This window comes from Coregonus clupeaformis, chromosome 27 (genome assembly GCF_020615455.1).
Source record: "Coregonus clupeaformis isolate EN_2021a chromosome 27, ASM2061545v1, whole genome shotgun sequence".
NCBI classification, from domain to species: domain Eukaryota; kingdom Metazoa; phylum Chordata; class Actinopteri; order Salmoniformes; family Salmonidae; genus Coregonus; species Coregonus clupeaformis.
The window spans coordinates 7708437-7731249 of record NC_059218.1 but is presented as its reverse complement, the minus strand read 5'-3'; the positions used below and the strand labels follow the sequence as shown (position 1 = coordinate 7731249).

At 44.8% G+C, this 22813-nt stretch overlaps 1 protein-coding gene and 1 long non-coding RNA gene across 2 annotated transcripts in view; one reads left to right on the top strand and one right to left on the bottom strand.

Annotated features, from left to right (window-relative positions):
- Nucleotides 1-4984: 4984 nt before the first annotated feature.
- LOC121541433 lies at nucleotides 4985-22793 on the top strand. Its single transcript, XR_005995755.1, has 2 exons — nucleotides 4985-5175; nucleotides 22257-22793. It is a non-coding gene; the product is annotated as an uncharacterized LOC121541433 (long non-coding RNA).
- LOC121541431 (netrin-G2) overlaps nucleotides 14639-22813 on the bottom strand; it is a 158661-nt gene continuing 150486 nt past the window's right edge. Inside the window, exon 9 of the mRNA XM_041850430.2 lies at nucleotides 14639-15862. Within this exon, the coding sequence (XP_041706364.1) occupies nucleotides 15633-15862 (230 nt within the window). The 3' untranslated portion in view covers nucleotides 14639-15632. The remainder of the gene's footprint in view (nucleotides 15863-22813) is intronic.

The following is a 22813-nucleotide window of genomic DNA, read 5'->3' as shown; positions in this document are numbered from 1 at the left end:
CTTACATGGAAAGAGGGAACGGGGTTGTATTGATATGGAAAGACAAGTTGAATATAAATATCCTCTACATATAAGACTGTCATGTTTCTTTAACTTCTTCCTTTGTTATTTTCTGTTGTTAACTCTATTCCTCCATCCTTATCATATACAATACCTATCAAACGTTTGGACACACCTACTCATTCCAGGGTTTTTCTTTATTTTTAATATTTTCTATATTGTAGAATAATAGTGAAGACATCAAAACTATGAAATAACACATATGGAATCATGTAGTAACCAAAAAAGTGTTGAAATAATGAAAATATATTTCATATTTGAGATTCTTCAAAGTAGCCACCCTTTGCCTTGATAACAGCTTTGCACACTCTTGGCATTCTCTCAACCAGCTTCACCTGGAATGCTTTTCCAACAGTCTTGAAGGAGTTCCCACATCTGGCTGCTTTTCCTTCACTCTGCCGTCCGACTCATCCCAAACCATCTCAATTGGGTTCAGGTTGGGGACTGTGGAGGCCAGGTCATCTAATGCAGCACTCCATCACTCTCCTTCTTGGTAAAATAGCCCTTACACAGCCTGGAGGTGTGTTGGGTCAAAAACAAATGATAGTCCCACTAAGCCCAAACTAGATGGGATGGCGTATTGCTGCAGAATGCTGTGGTAGCCATGCTGGTTAAGTGTGCCTTGAATTCTAAATATATCACAGACAGTGTCACCAGCAAAGCACCCCCACACCATAACACCTCCTCCTCCATGCTTTACGGTGGGAACTACAAATGACGAGATCATCCGTTTACCCACACCGCGTCTCACAAAGACACAGCGGTTTGAACCAAAAATCTCAAATTTGGACTCAAGACCAAAGGACACATTTCCACCGGTCTAATGTCCATTGCTCGTGTTTCTTGGCCCAAGCAGGACTCTTCTTCTTATTGGTGTCCTTTAGTAGTGGTTTCTTTGCAGCAATTCAACCATGAAGGCCTGATTCACACAGTCCCCTCTGAACAGTTGATGTTGAGATGTGTCTGTTACTTGAAATCCATGAAGCATTTATTTGGGCTGCAATTTCTGAGGCTGGTAACTCTAATGAACTTATCCTCTGCAGCAGAGGTAACTCTGGGTCTTCCATTCCTGTGGTGGTCCTCATGAGAGCCAGTTTCATCATAGTGCTTGATGGTTTTGCGACTGCACTTGAAGAAACTTTCAAAGATCTTGAAATTTTCTGTATCGACTGACCTTCATGTCTTAAAGTAATGATGGACTGTCGTTTCTCTTTGCTTATTTGAGCTGTTCTTGCCATAATATGGACTTGGTCTTTTACCAAATAGGGCTATCCCCCCCACCTTGTCACAACACAACTGATTGGCTCAAACACATTAAGAAGGAAATACATTCCACAAATTAACTTTTAAGAAGGCAGACCTGTTAATTGAAATGAATTCCAGGTGACTACCTCATGAAGCTGGTTGAGAGAATGCCAAGAGTGTGCAAAGCTGTCATCAAGGCAAAGGGTGGCTACTTTGAAGAATCTCAAATATAAAATATATTTTGATTTGTTCAACACCTTTTTGGTTACTACATGATTCAATATGTGTTTTTTCATAGTTTTGACTTCTTCACTATTATTCTACAATGTAGAAAATAGTAAAAATAAAGAAAAACCCTTGAATGAGTAGGTGTGTCCAAACTTTGGACTGGTACTGTATATGGACATATATATTGTATTGTTATGCTGTACTGTATGTAACATATTGTATTGTTTTACACTGTTAGTGTGTTGAGAATTTTAAATGCACTTTATTTAAAGCTTGGTGTGATGTATTTCTCTGCTGCCCTTCAGGCCAGTGCCCCACCCTGAACCTGATGATAAGGACCCGGGGCAATGTGACGTCGGTGAACAAGCAGGCGGTGCACTGTGACGTGGTGAGCTCCCTGGTCAGCACCATGAGGGAGTACAGGGCTATCTGTTTGCTCAAAGGTAGCTCCATACTCCCACCCCTCCTCATCCCACAGGTCTCATACTCCCCAACCTGAACTTCATTATAATAGGCATTTGAAGAATGTTGTGGAAATTCTAACCAATAAGGAGAGACTTTGTTAATTCATCAACCAATCAATACTTTATTATACGAATTGCAATAAGGAAGCTGGTTGACCCCACACTCTTGAGCATGAGACCGAGGCTTAAAATCATACAGAGAATACAGGGCCTTATATAGCAGACCTAGAAATGCTTAGTCATGGCTGGTTCCACCCCTCCCCGGAAGATCAGGGCATCATAAGCTATCTTGTTTTCTTCTTGTGGCCAGGTGTTTTGGGTGTGTGAGGTTATAGGGACAAACAAGTGAAAACGGCAGTTCCATTACTCCTTTCTCTACCAAGCTAGCCTCCGTTCTCTTCTATCTCCCCACAGCTGTGCCCTTGGAAGATACAGTGGGGAGAACAAGTATTTGATACACTGCCGATTTTGCAGGTTTTCCTACTTACAAAGCATGTAGAGGTCTGTAATTTTTATCATAGGTACACTTCAACTGTGAGAGACGGAATCTAAAACAAAAATCCAGAAAATCACATTGTATGATTTTTAAGTAATTAATTTGCATTTTATTGCATGACATAAGTATTTGATACATCAGAAAAGCAGAACTTAATATTTGGTACAGAAACCTTTGTTTGCAATTACAGAGATCATACGTTTCCTGTAGGTCTTGACCAGGTTTGCACACACTGCAGCAGGGATTTTGGCCCACTCCTCCATACAGACCTTCTCCAGATCCTTCAGGTTTCGGGGCTGTCTCTGGGCAATACGGACTTTCAGCTCCCTCCAAAGATTTTCTATTGGGTTCAGGTCTGGAGACTGGCTAGGCCACTCCAGGACCTTGAGATGCTTCTTACGGAGCCACTCCTTAGTTGCCCTGGCTGTGTGTTTCGGGTCGTTGTCATGCTGGAAGACCCAGCCACGACCCATCTTCAATGCTCTTACTGAGGGAAGGAGATTGTTGACCAAGATCTCGCGATACATGGCCCCATCCATCCTCCCCTCAATACGGTGCAGTCGTACTGTCCCCTTTGCAGAAAAGCATCCCCAAAGAATGATGTTTCCACCTCCATGCTTCAAGGTTGGGATGGTGTTCTTGGGGTTGTACTCATCCTTCTTCTTCCTCCAAACACGGCAAGTGGAGTTTAGACCAAAAAGCTCTATTTTTGTCTCATCAGACCACATGACCTTCTCTCATTCCTCCTCTGGATCATCCAGATGGTCATTGGCAAACTTCAGACGGGCCTGGACATGCGCTGGCTTGGCTTGACCGTCATCTTGAACTTCTTCCATTTTCTAATAATTGCGCCAACAGTTGTTGCCTTCTCACCAAAATGCTTGCCTATTGCCCTGTAGCCCATCCCAGCCTTGTGCAGGTCTACAATTTTATCCCTGATGTCCTTACACAGCTCTTTGGTCTTGGCCATTGTGGAGAGGTTGGAGTCTGTTTGATTGAGTGTGTGGACAGGTGTCTTTTATACAGGTAACGAGTTCAAACAGGTGCAGTTAATACAGGTAATGAGTGGAGAACAGGAGGGCTTCTTAAAGAAAAACTAACAGGTCTGTGAGAGCCGGAATTCTTACTGGTTGGTAGGTGATCAAATACTTATGTCATGCAATAAAATGCAAATTAATTACTTAAAAATCATACAATGTGATTTTCTGGATTTTTGTTTTAGATTCCGTCTCTCACAGTTGAAGTTTACCTATGTTAAAAATTACAGACCTCTACATGTTTTGTAAGTAGGAAAACCTGCAAAATCGGCAGTGTATCAAATACTTGTTCTCCCCACTGTATGAGAAGAAACAGGATGGGCTGAGACACTGTGTTCACTTCTCAGAGGGTCTTTGTCTTATGCCGTGTGACCAGGTTACTCAGAAGCAAAGAGAAATAGAAACAATACAGGTCTATCTGTTCCTCAAGTTTATCTCTATCTCGAGTGGCAGGTTATCTCTGAGTCGCCCCATGTCCTTGACGATAGGCCCAGACCAGTTGCAGGGAGCAGAAAGGGGAACCATCCTTTCTCAGAAGCACAGTATTGCAAGTTATGAAAACCTCTTTACCAATGTTTAAGCATATAGTTGTTATCTATCGATATATAGTAAACAGGCAGGTAAATATGTTCATTTCCCCCCTACAATAGGGAGAGTTTGGCGTTTTTTTAAAGTTAAGTTATTCCCTTGTGGAACTATTGGGTAACCAACTAGAGAGGATTTGTGTGACTCCAGTGAGTCTTTATCGACATGCAAATAATTGGAATTTGCGTTGTTTCTTTACTTGTAAATATGACATGGCCAATTGTAAATCTGTCAAATGTTTTGTTTTTATATCAGGTGGCCCATGCATGTGTTATAATTGCCTTGTATACAGGTTTCCTAGTAGTTTTTTTGTATGTAAGCAATACGTCTATATGATATGTTTGTCCCAGGGTTACAACCCAGGCCAGATGAGGGCGGTGAGAACCAGTATGTCCATCATCAGAAACCAGCAGCGCACCCCTAAAATCTGCCTGATACACGGACCCCCAGGAACAGGAAAGAGCAAAGCCATTGTGGGCCTGCTGCAAAATCTTTTCTCTGAGGTACGCTGTGTGTCTTGTTTCTGGACATTTCTATTTTTTTCAGCTTGCTCCTGTTCCTTTCCTACTGAACACAACCTTGGCTAAAAGCATTGTTAAATATAAACATTGATATAATTTCCCTGTGTTCCTCTGTATAATCAAAGCACTGATGTCAGAGGACGCAGACGTCCAACAACGCAGAGTGCAGCTAGTTGAGAGCATCAAGAAGATCTCCAAGATGTTGCCCAAACTGCCAGACTGAGCAAATGGTAACCACAGGCTTTCACCAGCAGGGGCTGCTAGAGGGCTAGTCACCGACCTACAGTTACCAAAACTATTCAAAGCTCTAGTCATACACTTTGGTCTTACTCATATTCAATGTGGACCTCGGCTCAGACATGTGTTAGGAACTGCAAATCCCATTAATATCCTAATACTTGGTTTTGCATTGTTCAGAGTTGTTGTTCATGGTTTCTCTCTTTCATTTCCTCCCTCCCTTATTGGCTGGTGTGTAGTACCATGAGCTGGCAGAGCAAAGTCCAGACTGCTCCGAAAGACTCAGCCACGAGCTCAAACAGGTAAGGCACTGTACCACATTACCATTATATGCATACAGATGTTAGCAACTTTGTCATGCGTATAAGGGCTTATCAGATAAGAGGAGAGATATTATTATTCAGAATTGAAGGGGATGTAAAAAAAACTGCTTTGGGGAGAGAAATCTCATTAGAAATTTTCATTAGAAATGTGTCACTTGCGCCGAATACAACAGGTGTAGACCTTACCGTGAAATGCTTACTAAGAAGCCCTTAACCAATGATGCAGTTTTAAGAAAAATAAGAGTTAAGAAAATATTTACTAAATAAAATAAAAAAATAAAAGAGCAACAACAATAACGTGGCTATATACAGGAGGTACCGGTACCGAGTCAATGTGCGGGGGTACAGGTTAGTTGAGGTAATTGAGGTAATATGTACAGTTGAAGTCGGAAGTTTACATACACCTTAGCCAAATACATTTAAACTCAGTTTTTCACAATTCCTGACATTTAATCCTAGTAAATATTCCCTGTTTTATGTCAGTTAGGATCACCACTTTATTTTAAGAATGTCAGAATATATGTCAGAATAATAGTAGAGAGAATGATTTATTTAAGCTTTTATTTCTTTCATCACATTCCCAGTGGGTCAGAAGTTTACATACACTCAATTAGTATTTGGTAGCATTGCCTTTAAATTGTTTAATTTGGGTCAAAACATTTCAGGTAGCCTTCAACAAGCTTCCCACAATAAGTTGGGTGAATTTTGGCCCATTCCTCCTGACAGAGCTGGTGTAACGGAGTCAGGTTTGTAGGCCTCCTTGCTCGCACATGCTTTTTCAGTTCTGCCCACAAATGTTCTATAGGATTGAGGTCAGGGCTTTGTGATGGCCACTCCAATATCTTGACTTTGTTGTCCTTAAGCCATTTTGACACAACTTTGGAAGTATGCTTGGGGTCATTGTCCATTTGGAAGACTCATTTGCGACCAAGCTTTAACTTCCTGACTGATGTCTTGAGATGTTGCTTCAATATATCCACCTACTTTTCCTTCATCATGATGCCAATTTCTAGGGCCTTCCTCTGACACCGCCTGGAGGTCCTGGATGGCAGGAAGCTTAGCCCCAGTGATGTACTGGGCCGTACGCACTACCCTCTGTAGCGCCTTACTGTAACGATCCCGGCAGTCTGAGTCGGGTCCTGTCTGGTGACTAGTTTTTCTGTTCGTGATCTCCAGTTTCCCGAGGGTTCGGGAACGCTCCGGGGAGCTCTCTTGATTTCCGCACCTGCATCCCATCAGCAATCTGCACACCTGGTCCTGATCATCACCCTTCTTAGGCTCTGGCCTAACATCCATTCCCTGCCGGATCGTTAGCCATGAACAGTAGGTTTTCCAGAGTATCAGTCTTAGAGCCTAGCGTTAGTTTTGTTGTTTTTGCACCTTGTTGGTTTGTTGCTTACTTACCCCCGTTTTGTTCCATCTGCAGTCACCCGTCCGGAACCTTCATCCAACCTCTGCCTGGTGGTCGGCGGCTGCCGACCCAGGATGGGATCAACCACTGCACCCCCAACAACTAATCAACGCCGCCCGCTCTGTTCCCTGGATTATTCAGCATCACTCTTGAATTTGTAATAAACACTCACCTTCGTTTCAACCTACCTTGTCCTGGTCTGCTTCTGGGTTCTGGCTTAGCAACTCGTGACAGAACGATCCGGCCGTGGCCCTCAGTTTACCTCTGCTGTCTGGAAGTCCTTCTGTTTGGCCATTGGAGCTACAGTCAGTCTCACATCTGGTTTTCACCCCCAATCCAATGGTCAGGCGGAGAGAGCCAACCAGAAGATGGAATCCACGCTACGCTGCCTGGTCTCTTCCAACCCCACCTCCTGGGTCTCTCAGTTGCCTTGGGTTGAGTATGCCCACAATACTCTCCCTACATCTGCCACTGGGATGTCTCCCTTCCAGTGCCTGTATGGCTACCAACCTCCCCTGTTCCCTTCTCAGGAGAAGGAGCTCTCAGTGCCTTCTGTTCAGGCCCATATTCGTCGTTGCCACCGGACCTGGCATCGGGCCAGAAAGGCACTCCTTAGAGTTTCGGACCGGTATCAGCTCCAGGCGAATCGCCGCCGGATCCCCGCTCCCACCTATTCCATCGGAGATAGGGTCTGGTTGGCCACACGGGATCTTCCGTTACGGACTGAGTCTAGGAAGTTGTTACCGAGTTCATTGGTCCGTTTGTGGTGGAGAAGGTGATCAATCCGGTGGCAGTTCGACTCAAACTCCCGAGGACGCTCAGAGTCCATCCCACCTTTCATGTCTCCTGCCTCAAGCCTGTTTTCCTCAGTCCTCTGTTGCCTCCTCCGCCTCCTCCTCCTCCTCCTCGGATGATCGGAGGTGGTCCTGCCTACACGGTGCGTCGCATCATGGATTCCAGACGGCGGGGCCGGGGTTTCCAGTATCTCGTGGACTGGGAGGGGTATGGTCCTGAAGAGAGGAGTTGGATTCGCGGCGACAGGTCCTAGATGCTGACCTCATCAGTGACTTCTACCGCCTCCATCCTGGCGCTCCGGGAGTCCGCCCGGTGGCGTTCGTCGGAGGGGGTACTGTACGATCCCGGCAGTCTGAGTCGGGTCCTGTCTGGTGACTAGTTTTCTGTTCGTGATCTCCAGTTTCCCGAGGGTTCGGGAACGCTCCGGGGAGCTCTCTTGATTTCCGCACCTGCATCCCATCAGCAATCTGCACACCTGGTCCTGATCATCACCCTTCTTAGGCTCTGGCCTAACATCCATTCCCTGCCGGATCGTTAGCCATGAACAGTAGGTTTTCCAGAGTATCAGTCTTAGAGCCTAGCGTTAGTTTTGTTGTTTTTGCACCTTGTTGGTTTGTTGCTTACTTACCCCCGTTTTGTTCCATCTGCAGTCACCCGTCCGGAACCTTCATCCAACCTCTGCCTGGTGGTCGGCGGCTGCCGACCCAGGATGGGATCAACCACTGCACCCCCAACAACTAATCAACGCCGCCCGCTCTGTTCCCTGGATTATTCAGCATCACTCTTGAATTTGTAATAAACACTCACCTTCGTTTCAACCTACCTTGTCCTGGTCTGCTTCTGGGTTCTGGCTTAGCAACTCGTGACACTTGCGGTCAGAGGCCGAGCAGTTGCCATACCAGACGGTGATGCACCAGTCAGGATGCTCTCGATGGTGGAGCTGTATAACTTTTTGAGGATCTGAGGACCAATGCTAGGTCTTTTCAGTCTCCTGAGGGGGAATAGGCATTGGTGTGCCCTCTTCACGACTGTCTTGGTGTGTTTGGACCATGATAGTTTGTTGGTGATGTGGATACCAAGAAACGTGAAGCTCTCAACCTGCTCCACCACAGCCCCGTCAATGAGAATGGGGGCGTACTCGGCCCTCCTTTTCCTGTAGTCCACAATCATCTCCTTTGTCTTGATCACGTTGAGGGAGAGGTTATTGTCCTGGCACCACACTGCCAGGTCTCTAACCTCCTCCCTATAGGCTGTCTCATTGTTGTCGGTGATCAGGCCTACCACTGTTGTGTCGTCGGCAAATTTAATGATGGTGTTGGAGTCGTGCTTGGCCACGCAGTCATGGGTGAACAGGGAGTACAGGAGGGGACTAAGCACGCACCCCTGAGGGGCCCCGGTGTTGAGGATCAGCGTGGCAGATGTGTTGTTGCCTACCCTTACCACCTGGGGGCGACCCGTCAGGAAGTCCAGGATCCAGTTGCAGAGGGAGGTGTATAGTCCCAGGGTCCTTAGCTTAGTGATGAGCTTTGAGGCACCATGGTGTTAAACGCTGAGCTGTAGTTAATGAAAACCATTCTCACGTATGTGTTCCTTTTGACCAGGTGTGAAAGGGCAGTGTGGAATGCAATAGAGATTGTGTCATCTGTAGATCTGTTGGGGCGGTATGCAAATTGGAGTGGGTCTAGGGTTTCTGGGCTGATGGTGTTGATGTGAGCCATGACCAGCCTTTCAAAGCACTTCATGGCTACAGACGTGAGTGCTACGGGTCGGTAGTCATTTAGGCAGGTTACCTTAGTGTTCTTGGGCACAGGGACAATGGTAGTCTGCTTGAAACATGTAGGTATTACAGACTCGGCCAGGGACAGGTTGAAAATGTCAGTGAAGACACTTGCCAGTTGGTCAGCGCATGCTCGGAGTACACGTCCTGGTAATCCATCTGGCCATGCGGAATTGTGAATGTTGACCTGTGTAAAGGTCTTACTCACATCGGCTATGGCGAGCGTGATCACACATTAGTCCGGAACAGCTGGTGCTCTCATGCATGCTTCAGTGTTGCTTGCCTCGAAGTGTGCATAGAAGTCATTTAGCTCATCTGGTATGCTCTTGTCACTGGGCAGCTCGCGGCTGGGCTTCCATTGTAGTCCGTAATAGTTTGCAAGCCCTGCCACATCCGACGAGCGTCGGAGCCGGTATAGTAGGATTCAATCTTATGCCTGTATTGATTCTTTGCCTGTTTGATGGTTCGTCAGAGGGCATAGCGGGATTTCTTATACAGTGAGGGAAAAAAGTATTTGATCCCCTGCTGATTTTGTACGTTTGCCCACTGACAAAGAAATGATCAGTCTATAATTTTAATGGTAGGTTTATTTGAACAGTGAGAGACAGAATAACAACAAAGAAATCCAGAAAAACACATGTCAAAAATTTTATAAATTGATTTGCATTTTCATGAGGGAAATAAGTATTTGACCCCCTCTCAATCAGAAAGATTTCTGGCTCCCAGGTGTCTTTTATACAGGTAACGAGCTGAGATTAGGAGCACATTCTTAAAGGGAGTGCTCCTAATCTCAGCTTGTTACCTCTATAAAAGACACCTGTCCACAGAAGCAATCAATCAATCAGATTCCAAACTCTCCACCATGGCCAAGACCAAAGAGCTCTCCAAGGATGTCAGGGACAAGATTGTAGACCTACACAAGGCTGGAATGGGCTACAAGACCATCGCCAAGCAGCTTGGTGAGAAGGTGACAACAGTTGGTGTGATTATTCGCAAATGGAAGAAACACAAAAGAACTGTCAATCTCCCTCGGCCTGGGGCTCCATGCAAGATCTCACCTCGTGGAGTTGCAATGATCATGAGAACGGTGAGGAATCAGCCCAGAACTACACGGGAGGATCTTGTCAATGATCTCAAGGCAACTGGGACCATAGTCACCAAGAAAACAATTGGTAACACACTACGCTGTGAAGGACTGAAATCCTGCAGCGCCCGCAAGGTCCCCCTGCTCAAGAAAGCACATATACAGGCCCGTCTGAAGTTTGCCAATGAACATCTGAATGATTCAGAGGAGAACTGGGTGAAAGTGTTGAGGTCAGATGAGACCAAAATCGAGCTCTTTGGCATCAACTCAACTCGCCGTGTTTGGAGGAGGAGGAATGCTGCCTATGACCCCAAGAACACCATCCCCACAGTCAAACATGGAGGTGGAAACAATATGCTTTGGGGGTGTTTTTCTGCTAAGGGGACAGGACAACTTCACCGCATCAAAGGGACGATGGACGGGGCCATGTACCGTCAAATCTTGGGTGAGAACCTCCTTTCCTCAACCAGGGCATTGAAAATGGGTCGTGAATGGGTATTCCAGCATGACAATGACCCAAAACACACGGCCAAAGCAACAAAAGAGTGGCTCAAGAAGAAGCACATTAAGGTCCCGGAGTGGCCTAGCCAGTCTCCAGACCTTAATCCCATAGAAAATCTGTGGAGGGAGCTGAAGGTTCGAGTTGCCAAACGTCAGCCTCGAAACCTTAATGACTTGGAGAAGATCTGCAAAGAGGAGTGGAACAAAATCCCTCCTGAGATGTGTGCAAACCTGGTGGCCAACTACAAGAAACGTCTGACCTCTGTGATTGCCAACAAAGGTTTTGCCACCAAGTACTAAGTCCTGTTTTGCAGAGGGGTCAAATACTTATTTCCCTCATTAAAATGCAAATCAATTTATAACATTTTTGACATGCGTTTTTCTGGATTTTGTTGTTGTTATTCTGTCTCTCACTGTTCAAATAAACCTACCATTAAAATTATAGACTGATCATTTCTTTGTCAGTGGGCAAACGTACAAAATCAGCAGGGGATCAAATACTTTTTTCCCTCACTGTATGTAAGATACGCTGTAAGGGCTTTCGTCCCCAAACCATTGCAGTGTAAGAATTGTAAAGAATTTGGCCATGTTTCAAGTATGTGCAGATGGACAGAGTATAATGAAGAACGGTGTGTAGAAGGACAACGGTGTTGCAATTGTGGTGGGGATCATGATCCCGAGTTCCTGGAATGCCCTGTAAGGGTAAAGGAGATTGAGGTGCCAAAAGTTTGAGCGGTCAATTTAATGTCCTATGCGGAGGTCATTAAAATAATTGAGCAAACAAGTGATGCTAGTAAAGATATGGTAGTGGATGCACCACAGCCTATAGTACATTTTTCCTGCCAGTCGAAAGATACCCTGTGTGTTAAAAATATGAATTTTGTGGCGTTCATTGCCACAGTTATAAACTGAATGGCACAAGTCTCAAAGAAGTCTAAGAAACTGGACATTATTGTGGCTGCGGCAGAAATGTTTTTGGGACTTCAGGATTTTACATCTGAGACTTGCAAGGAGTACTGGCGCCAGAAGACCCTTGAACCTGTGTAGGGATCAGATTTCTTACATTTTCTTTAACTGAAAAGTTGTTTGATTTAGTTTATTTTTAGAATTTTGTGTTGGTAGTTTTTTGGTAGTTTGTTCTGTTTTTGGGAATCCTGTTTGTTTTGGTTGTTTCAGATTATTTTGTGTCCAATCGAAATTAATGATAAATAATTTATTGTCATTTTGGAGTCACTTTTATTGTAAATAAGAATATAATATGTTTCTAAACAATTCTACATTAATGTGGATGCTACCATGATTACAGATAGTCCTGAACGAATCGTGAATAATGATGAGTGAGAAGGTTACAGACGCACAAATATCATACCACCAAGACACACTAACCTCTCACCATTACAATAACAGGGGAGGTTAGCATTTTGGGGGGGTATGACATGTGTGTGTCTAACTTTCTCAGTCATCATTATTCATGATTCATTCAGGACTATCTGTAATCACGGTAGGATCCACATTAATGTAGAAGTGTCACAATACATTATTTACCATTAATTTCTATTGGGCACAAAATAATCTGAAACATTGATGTAATCATTGCATGCTAGGAATACTAAACTTCTTGACTACTTTAATACACATATAAGTGCATTTGTCCCAATACTTTTGGTCCGCTAAAATGAGGGGACTATGTACAAAAAGTGCTGTAATTTCTAAATGATTCACCCGATATGTATGAAAACACCCTCAAATTAAAGCAGACAGTCTGCACTTTAACCTCATAGTCATTGTATCATTTCAAATCCAAAGTGCTGGAATACAGAGCTAAAACAACAGCAGAGCTCACTGTATCCACAGGAAAGTATAATTACATAAACGTTTCAAAGCGCTGGTACTGCATTCAGATTTCTATCACCTGAAGCATGCACACAATATCAAAATACATGCATAAGATGCATGCATACTTGCCAAGCTCGTGCAAGTGTTTACATGGTTTTGCGCATGCTTGGTGATATAAATCTGAACTCATTACTAGCGCTTTGAAAGGTTTATGTAATTATACTTTCCTGTGGATATACAGTGCATACGGAAAGTATTCAGACCCATTGACTTTTTCCACATTTTGTTATGTTAGTCTTATTCTAAAATTGATTAAATAACTTTTTTCCTCATCAATCTACACACAATACCCCATAATGACAAAGCGAAAACAGGTTTTTATAAATGTTTACAAATGTATGTAATTTTTTTTGTTGCAGAAATACCTTATTTAAATAAGTATTCAGTCCCTTTAATATGAGACTCGAAATTGAGCTCAGGTGCATCCTGTTTCAGTTGATCATCCTTGAGATGTTTCTACAACTTGATTGGAGTCCACCTGTGGTGAATTCAATTGGACATGATTTATAAGGTCCCACAGTTGACATTGCATGTCAGAGCAAAAACCAAGCCATGAGGTCAAGGGATTGTCCGTAGAGCTCAGAGACAGGATTGTGTCGAGGCACAGATCTGGGGAAGGGTACCGAAAATGTCTGCAGCATGTAAGGTCCTCAAGAACAAAGTGGCATCCATCATTCCAAAATGGAAGACATTTGGAACCACCAGTTCCCAGTTGTTTTGAACGCGGCATATATATCACGGTGTCAAGGCATATGAATATATGAAGCAAACAACACAGTTCTCACAACACATAGGTTGTAATATGGCTTTTTTCCCCTGGATTTGTTTCCTCAGGGATTTTACCCACACACCGCTACTGGTTGCCCCTAAGTAAGGTCATAGTTTTCATCCACCGAACACTTGAGTTTATTGGTGCTAGGATAATTGAATCCTAGATCTGTGCGGTTCAGCCAGGACAACTCCTACCTTGAGCTCTCTGATCTGCACCCAGATCATTCTGTGAGTTACTCCCCCACACGTCTCAATTCACTCCTTACTTACATCTCCACTTTGCTCTTCATTTTAACACTGCAGACTTCTTCTGAAACCGATCCCAGAATAGAGATGCCTTACAGACAGAATACCTAATGATTTTTATTTTACCACTGGCACCGGCTGAATGTCTTTCTGTCTTTCTTTTTATTGCATGCTGACACCCACCTCCTTTTTTTGCATTCCACCCAGGTGTTATTGGTGCTTTTGTCTAGATGTGCTCCCTTACAGAGTGATGGTGCATTTCTCCTATAGTTCTCTGTTTACTCACAATGTCAGTGACTCCAAAGCCAGGAACTACTCTTTCACTGAAATGTTTTTTTTAAATTATTTTTTTACAAAATCTTAGTAAAGGACGCCACCCCGTAAGCCCCGGGTTTCCACGCCAATGATGATCTCTGAGAGAGAGAGAGAGAGAGAGAGAGAGAGAGAGAGAGAGAGAGAGAGAGAGAGAGAGAGAGAGAGAGAGAGAGAACCATATAAATAAAAAATAGTGGTCTGGGCGCTTTTTACATTCTAGTAAGTGTATTTCTACGAGGAGAACACTATCTTGTCAGAACCTTACGGGGAAAATCTTTGTCTGGACATTATGGTGCATTTATTTTCACATTTTGTGATTGTATTCTCATGTGCATTGGGGTTGTCTGTCGTTATGAGTGAATCTCATAGTGGTTTGACAGATTCAGTTCCTCATCATAATTCCCAATGGTTCAATCTGTGTGTTGATGTCACTCATCATGTCAATTATTTTACCATTTGCATAAAACATGTCAGACCTAAATGAAATTACATACCAATGAATGAGGTCGTCTTTTCCACTTTTCAGCAATCCAGACAGTTCCACTCTGGAGTAGACAACTGAGAGTTTCGGTTGGTAGTTACACATTTGTTCTCTTGAAATAATGAATTGAATCAATAAAGTACAAGCAAAGGTAAATAAGTCACATTTACTGTAAAGTTTACAGTGTAATAAAATGCTCCTTTGGAATAGTTAATTTATTATAACTCCAAACAAAAATAATCTCTCCAAAAAATATTCAAATAATGTCTTATAATATTGATACTTTCTCTCTTTTACTCTCTATTTTTAGACTGTTGGTATGTTAGATTCTGTTTTATTCCTGAATACTGTGTGAAGATAAAATCTCTCTAAACAGTGGCAACACACTCATTCCTATAACGACCATAATAGTGACTAAAATCTTAATATTGATAACCTTCTGGATATTGTAATAATGAAATGTATAATCTCAGCGTCTGTCGGTGGGCACATAAGATACATTGACAGAAGAAGGTGATGAAATAAAAAAAAACTGCAGCATAAAAAGGAAGAAGGTGATAACAAGTCTCAGGTTTTCGAGTCTTAGTCGTGAAACCTGGTTTATACTCAGCAGCGAAACACGACCTAGCCCGCCCCCCAGCCCTCCTCCCAAGTCTAGTCAAACACAATCCCTGTCTGTCTTTCCGCAGCAGTAAGTGCAGGGTCTCAAGAGAAGAGGGGTGCATTAACTCAATCAACAAAGACAAAGGAAACGTCCTTGTGTTACATCAGCCATTTCCTCCCTCCCTTCTTCTTCATAGTGAATGATTTAAAGTGTTCTCATTTGCTCGTTTAATAGTAATAATAATGCTTTTTGGTATGAGATTCCTCTAGTTCTCTCGTATAAAGGGAGATACAGTGGGTTGGTTGTCTTGATTTTCCTCAGTCTTCCTCTGTCTTCTCTGAAGTCTCTCTCTCTTTCTCTGTTCAGTTGCCCCCTCGTTTTACTCTCACAGCAGGGGGGGTTCCCCCGAGTCAGTAACAGTCTTGTGATGTGTGTGTGGGTTTGTGTGTGCTCATAGGGTCCTTGGCCAGCTAGCAGGCCTTTCCCACTCTTCCTTCTCTGGGATTGCCCAGACACACAACAGTTCCTTCTGTGTTTGAGGGTGCAGCAGGTGACTCAGTGTGCAGTTAATGTGGCCAGAAGGTGGGGTAGCAGGACGCAGAGCAGGACGAGGGGGGCCAGGAGGTGGAGTTGGGGGGTGGATGCGGTGTTGCATGCCTTGCCCCCCTCGCAGCGGGACTGTTGGCACAGCACGCCCTTAAACTCTGGAGGACAGATACACTTCTGGTTCTGGGAGCACGTCCCACCATTCTGGCACAGGAGCAGCTCCTCGTCACACACATTAGCTGTAGGAGAGAGAGGGGTGAAGGAAGTGGTAGAGAGAGAAGGTGTGGATGGAGGAAGAAGAAAAAAGCGAGAGAGGGATGGTACATGCAGAGAAAGGGGGTGGAGGAGGGAGAAAGGAAGAAAGGAGAGATGTAGTGGCAAAACGACGGTTTCATGAAAGATAAAAGGAGGATGGGAGCAAAGAGAAGGAGAGTAGTAGGATAGAAGGTGAGAGCGATGAGGGGGAAGATGAGAAGAGAGGAGGTTTTGCCACAGAAACAACAAGATGGGGAAGCGGGATGTAGTGAGAAGGGAGCAATTCAAAGTAAAGATAAAGAGAGAGAGGGGGGAGGAAAGAAAAAAAGAGAAGAAAATATGAATTCTCCAAGCCTAGCCTCGGGCTTGGCCACAAGTAACACCTGCCTTCTTTTCTGTTTTTCTCGAGCATGCATTTTCTCTGGGTCAGTTGAATGTCTCTTTAATTCATGAATTAATTTGTTTTTATGTCTCTATTTTTAATTCCCACTTGCTTCTCAACATGTCACCATTCTCCCTCTACCCAAGAAAGTGAAGGTAACTGAATTAAATGACTTTCGCCCCCTGGCACTCACTTCTGTCATCATGAAGTACCTTAAGAGGCTAGTTAACGATCATATCACCTCCACCTTACCCGACAACCTAGACCCACTACAATTTGTATACCGCCCCAACAGATCCATCGACAATGCAATTGCCATTGCACTGCACACTGCCCTATCGCACCTGGAGAAGAGAAATACCTACAGTATGTACACCACATCAGTCACTGGCTTCATCAATAAGTGCATCGATGATGTCGTCCCCACAGTGACCGTACGTACATACCCCAACCAGAAGCCATGGATTACAGGCAACATCCGCACTGAGCTAAAGGGTAGAGCTGCCGCTTTCAAGGAACGGGACTCTAACCCGGAAGCTTATAAGAAATCCCGCTATGACCTCCGACGAACCATCAAACAGGCAAAGAGTCAATACAGGTCTAAGATTGAATCATACTACACTGGCTCTGACGCTCGTCGGATGTGGCAGGGCTTGAAAACTATTACAGACTACAAAGGGAAGCACAGCCGCGAGCTGCCCAGTGACACAAGCCTACCAGACGAGCTAAACCACTTCTATGCTCGCCCGAGGCAAGCAACACTGAAGCATGCATGAGAGCACCAGCTGTTCCGGACGACTATGTGATCACGCTCTCCGTAGCCGATGTGAGTAAGACTTTAAGCAAGTCAACATTCACAAGGCCGCTGGGCCAGACGGATTACCAGGGCGTGTACTCCGAGCATGTGCTGACCAACTGGCAAGTGTCTTCACTGACATTTTCAACATGTCCCTGACCGAGTCTGTAATACCAACATGTTTCAAGCAGACCACCATAGTCCCCGTGCCCAAGAACTCTAAGATAACCTGCCTAAATGACTACCGACCCGTAGCACTGACGTCTGTAGCCATGAAGTGCTTTGAAAGACTGGTCATGGCTCACATCAACAGCATAATCCCAGAAACCCTAGACCCACTCCAATTTGCATACCGCCCCAACAGATCCACAGATGATGCAATCTCTATCGCACTCCACACTGCCCTTTCCCACCTGGACAAGAGGAACACCTACGTGAGAATGCTATTCATTGACTACAGCTCAGCATTCAACACCATAGTGCCCTCTAAGCTCATCACTAAGCTAAGGATCCTGGGACTAAACACCTCCCTCTGCAACTGGATCCTGGACTTCCTGACGGGCCGCCCCCAGGTGGTAAGGGTAGGTAACAACACATCTGCCACACTGATCCTCAACACGGGGGCCCCTCAGGGGTGCGTGCTCAGTCCCCCTCCTGTACTCTCTGTTCACCCATGACTGCATGGCCAGGCACGACTCCAACACCATCATTAAGTTTGCCGACGACACAACAGTGGTAGGCCTGATCACCGACAACGATGAGACAGCCTATAGGGAGGAGGTCAGAGATCTGGCCGTGTGGTGCCAGGACAACAACCTCTCCCTCAACGTGACCAAGACAAAGGAGATGATTGTGGACTACAGGAAAAAAAAGAGGACTGAGCACGCCCCCATTCTCATCGACGGGGCTGTAGTGGAACAGGTTGAGAGCTTCAAGTTCCTTGGTGTCCACATCACCAACGAACTATCATGGTCCAAGCACACCAAGACAGTCGTGAAGAGGGCACGACAAAGCCTATTCCCCCTCAGGAGACTAAAAAGATTTGGCATGGGTCCTCAGATCCTCAAAAAAATTTCTACAGCTGCACCATCGAGAGCATCCTGACTGGTTGCATCACCGCCTGGTATGGCAACTGCTTGGCCTCTGACCGCAAGGCACTACAGAGGGTAGTGCGTACGGCCCAGTACATCACTGGGGCAAAGCTCCCTGCCATCCAAGACCTCTATACCAGGCGGTGTCAGAGGAAGGCCCTCAAAATTGTCAAAGACTCCAGCCACCCTAGTCATAGACTGTTCTCTCTGCTACCGCACGGCAAGCGGTACCGAGTGCCAAGTCTAGGTCCAAAAGACTTCTCAACAGCTTCTACCCACAAGCCATAAGACTCCTGAACAGCTAATCATGGCTACCCGGACTATTTGCACTGCCCCCCACCCCATCCTTTTTACGCTTCTGCTACTCTGTTAAGTATTTATGCATAGTCACTTTAACTCTACCCACATGTACATATTACCTCAACTACCTCAACTAGCCGGTGCCCCCGCACATTGACTCTGCACCGTTACCCCCTGTATATATAGCCTCCCTTCTGTCACTTTATTTTACTTCTGCTCTTTGTTTTTCTCAACACTTTTTTTTTTTTTGTTGTTGTTTTATTCTTACTTTTTTGTTTAAAATAAACGCACTGTTGGTTAAGGGCTGTAAGTAAGCATTTCACTGTAATGTCTGCACTTGTTGTATTCGGCGCATGTGACCAATAAAATTTGATTTGATTTGATTTGATTTGATATGTAAGAATGCTATTCATCGACTACAGCTCAGCCTTCAACATCATAGTGCCCTCCAAGCTCATCACTAAGCTCAGGGCCCTGGGTCTGAACCCCCGCCCTGTGCAACTGAGTCCTAAACTTCCTGACGGGCCGACCCCAGGTGTTGAAGGTAAGCAACAACACCTCCGCCATGCTGATCCTCAACATGGGGGCCCCACAAGGGAGCCCCGTCCTATACTCCCTGTTCACCCATGACCGCGTGGCTACGCACGTCTCCAACTCAATCATCAGGTTTGATGACAACACAACAGTGGTAGGCCTGATTACCAACATCGACGAGACGGCCTATAGGGAGGAGGTGAGAGCCCTGGCGGAGTGGTGCCAGAAAAATAACCTTTCCCTCAACGTCAACACAACAAAGGAGCTGATCATGGACTACAGGAGACAGCAGAGAGTGCATGCCCCCATCTACATCGACGGGACCGCAATGGAGAGGGTCAAAAGCTTCAAGTTCCTCGGCATGCACATCACTGAGGACCTGAAATGGTCACTCTACACCAACAGCGTGGTGAAGAAAGCGCAACAGCGCCTCTTCAACCTCAGGAGGCTGAAGAAATTTGGCTTGGCCCCTAAGACCCTCACAAACTTCTACAGATGCACCACCATCAAAATAATTATGTCAGGCTGTATCACCACCTGGTACGGCAACGCATCACTGGGGGCACACTGCCTGCCCTTCAGGACATCTACAGCACCCGATGTCACAGGAAGGCCAAGAAGATCATCAAGGACCTCAGCCACCCGATCCACTGCCTGTTCACCCTGCTACCATCTAAAAGGCGGAGACAGTACAGGTGCATCAAAGCTAGGAGCGAGAGACTGATTAACAGTCTGATGACCTGGAGATAAAAGCTGATCATCAGTCATCATTAACCGGCCTCCGCCCAGTAGCCTGCCCTGAACCTTAGTCACTGTTAAGGCAGCTACAAGCTCCACTCCGTCGATCGACATGCGCGGATGTGCAAGGGTGGAGTCCGTTTTTTGGGGGCAGCGCGCACTTTGGCCACATCGTTGTTGAGTTCCACCCAGAGAGGAAGTCCACCTTGTGTAGTGTATATCCACTAGAGGGATTGGGGTGCCAGAGTAGCTTACCAAGCAAGAGGGTCCAGGGCACTCTTTGACTGTAGCTAGCGACAAGATTTGAACTTCCGGATCTGGTGTTATATGCATTTTTGTTGACAAATACTAGCTAGCTAGTTACATGTCTGGCTAGTCATGTGTTCTACGCTTTACGATGCTACTTTTTAGCCGCAGAAGCAAGCATGTCTCTCTATGAATTGCAATTGCTAGATCTTGAACAGCAAGAGCTTGAACAGCTCTTGTAGAAGAAAAAAAAACGACTGAGAAAATGGCAAGTTCATCCACTAACCACTACAAGAGGGGACTATGGAGAATTCATGTCTCTTGTCCAAATTATGCGAAGCATTGATGTTTTTGGCGAATGGCAGCACACAAAGTATCGCTGCGAGTTAAGCTAGGAATCGCAACAGTTTGTGCCATCGTCACGGAAGTGTGCCAGGCTATCTGGCATGTCCTGAAGAAGGATTTTGATGCTTATCCCTCTGTGGCAAAATTGGCAGAACTCGCCAGAGAGTTTGGGGATCGTTGGAATTATCAGTTCTGATGGCAGTCTGCGACGTAAAGTCCCGCTTCACCATGATCGACATGGGCGCATTTGGTCGGGAGGGAGATACGGGAATCTTCTCACGAAGCAAGTTCAGCTCCCAAGTTATGGCAGGCCAGCTTTCGCTACCAAGGCCAGAGTGCTTGCCGAGGACCCAAACACCGAGGTCAGGAAACTAAGCGTATGTTGCGCATTTGAACGTAAACCTTTTTTGTTATCAGAATGCGTTTTTGGGGAGAAATGCCTTCTGGAACATGTGAACTTTCATGTGCCTTAATAACAAACTTATTTTACATTTTTACATTTTAGTCATTTAGCAGACGCTCTTATCCATAATTTTTTTATTTTTCATACTGGCCCCCCGTGGGAATCGAACCATGCTCTACCAACGCCATGCTCTACCAACTGAGCTACATCCCTGCCGGCCAGTCCCTCCCCTACCCTGGACGACGCTTGGCCAATTGTGCGCCGCCCCATGGGTCTCCTGGTCGCGGCCGGCTAAGACAGAGCCTGGAGCAACTTGTATGCAATCTGTAAATACGAATAAAATTGTGAAATTACGAGCCTAGTTGGTTTAGAGTGCATTCGGTATTCAGACCCCTTGACTTTTTCCACATTTTGTTACGTTACAGCCTTATTCTAAAATGTATTAAATTAATTATTTTCGTCATCACTCTACACACAATTCCCCACAATACAGAAATACCTTATTTACATAACTATTCAGACCCTTTGCTAGGAGACTCGAAGTTGAGCTCATGTGACTCATGTTTCCATTGATCATCCTTGAGATGATTCTACAACTTGATTGGAGTCCACCTGTGGTAAATTCAGTTGATTGGACATGATTTGGAAAGGCACACACCTGTCTATATAAGGTCCCACATCCATGTATATGGGTAAGATAGTCTAGCTAGCTACATTGTCAGATATTATACGTTTCTAATTTTGTCAGAAAGTTATGTTCATTTCAAGTTAAAGCATACTGTTAGCTAGCTAGCTAACGTTAGCTGGCTGGTTCGCTAGCTAACGTTACGTGTATGATCTGTGTAGTAGTGTTATTCGTATCTCAGAGCTATTTGCATTGCTAGTTATAGCCTAATGTTAGCTAGCTAGCTAACATTGAACCTGGTTGGTTAGCTACCTGCAGATTCATGCAGGGTAGTAACGTTATGAGTTGGGATTTATGGTTCAATGTTTAGCTAGACTCCACTATGCATTGTTTAGCAAGACTCCACTATGCAAGTAACCATTTCACTACACCTTCTGTATCCTGTGCATGTGACAAATAAACGTTGATTTTATTTGATATAGTATGTGTTTACCAGAGACGTTAATGTGAAGAACATGACCTGCACCAAAGTCAAATTAGGATAAAAAGTTAGGCCAACAATTATTCCTTTCCCATTGTTCCTCAACTGTAGTGTATGATATACCATTTTCTAGCTAGGAGTCTCTACTTTTATCCAATGTAAAAAACACAATTTCAAATGTTGCTACATAAGACCGAATCGAGCCGGTCGGTCACATATATCTTCGTGGGCGACAAAGCATTCCCTCTGAAGGTAAACCTGAAAATTATACCAATATAAACATAATTATATACCTCACATAAAAGTGATCTGGCACCCCAGTAAGAGGATGGAGACCTATGTACAAAGCATAGGCTACACAATCATTTTTACAGTATATATTTGATTGCCTTCATGTCTCTGTTTAATACTAATTGAAACACTTATTTTATTCCAAGGTTCTTCTGGCCTTGATGACGCCAAGAAGATCTACAACTACCGCCACTCAAGAGCCAGAATAATTTTAGAGAACTGCTTTGGGATCCTTGCTGCAAGATGGAGGATCAAGATGGAGAGGTTGCCTCAGAGAAAGCTGAAGCCATTGTGAAGGCCTCCACAACTACCTTTGCACCACAGACACTGACAACATAGTCATCAACCCGGTACATCCACCCCATGTTTTTTGACCACTCCACACCCACTGGGGATCTGTGTCCGGGAGAGTAGAGACAGGCGGTACAAGGGGACACCAGCTTCCTGGACCCAAAAAACATGCCGGCAGACAGGGCAACAAGTTGCTATAGACGTGCGCAACAACAAGGACTTCTTCCTCACACCAGCTGGTCAAAGTGTCTTTCCAGGATGCTGCTATCACGCATAGCACCCTACAGAAATGTTTGTCATATTGTGAGCTACACACTTGGTTTTGTTGTTTGGAATTAGCTGTTTTTCTTATTCACACTTTACAAATCACAATAAAGACTACCATAATGACAGTCACTTCATCCTTTAGTTT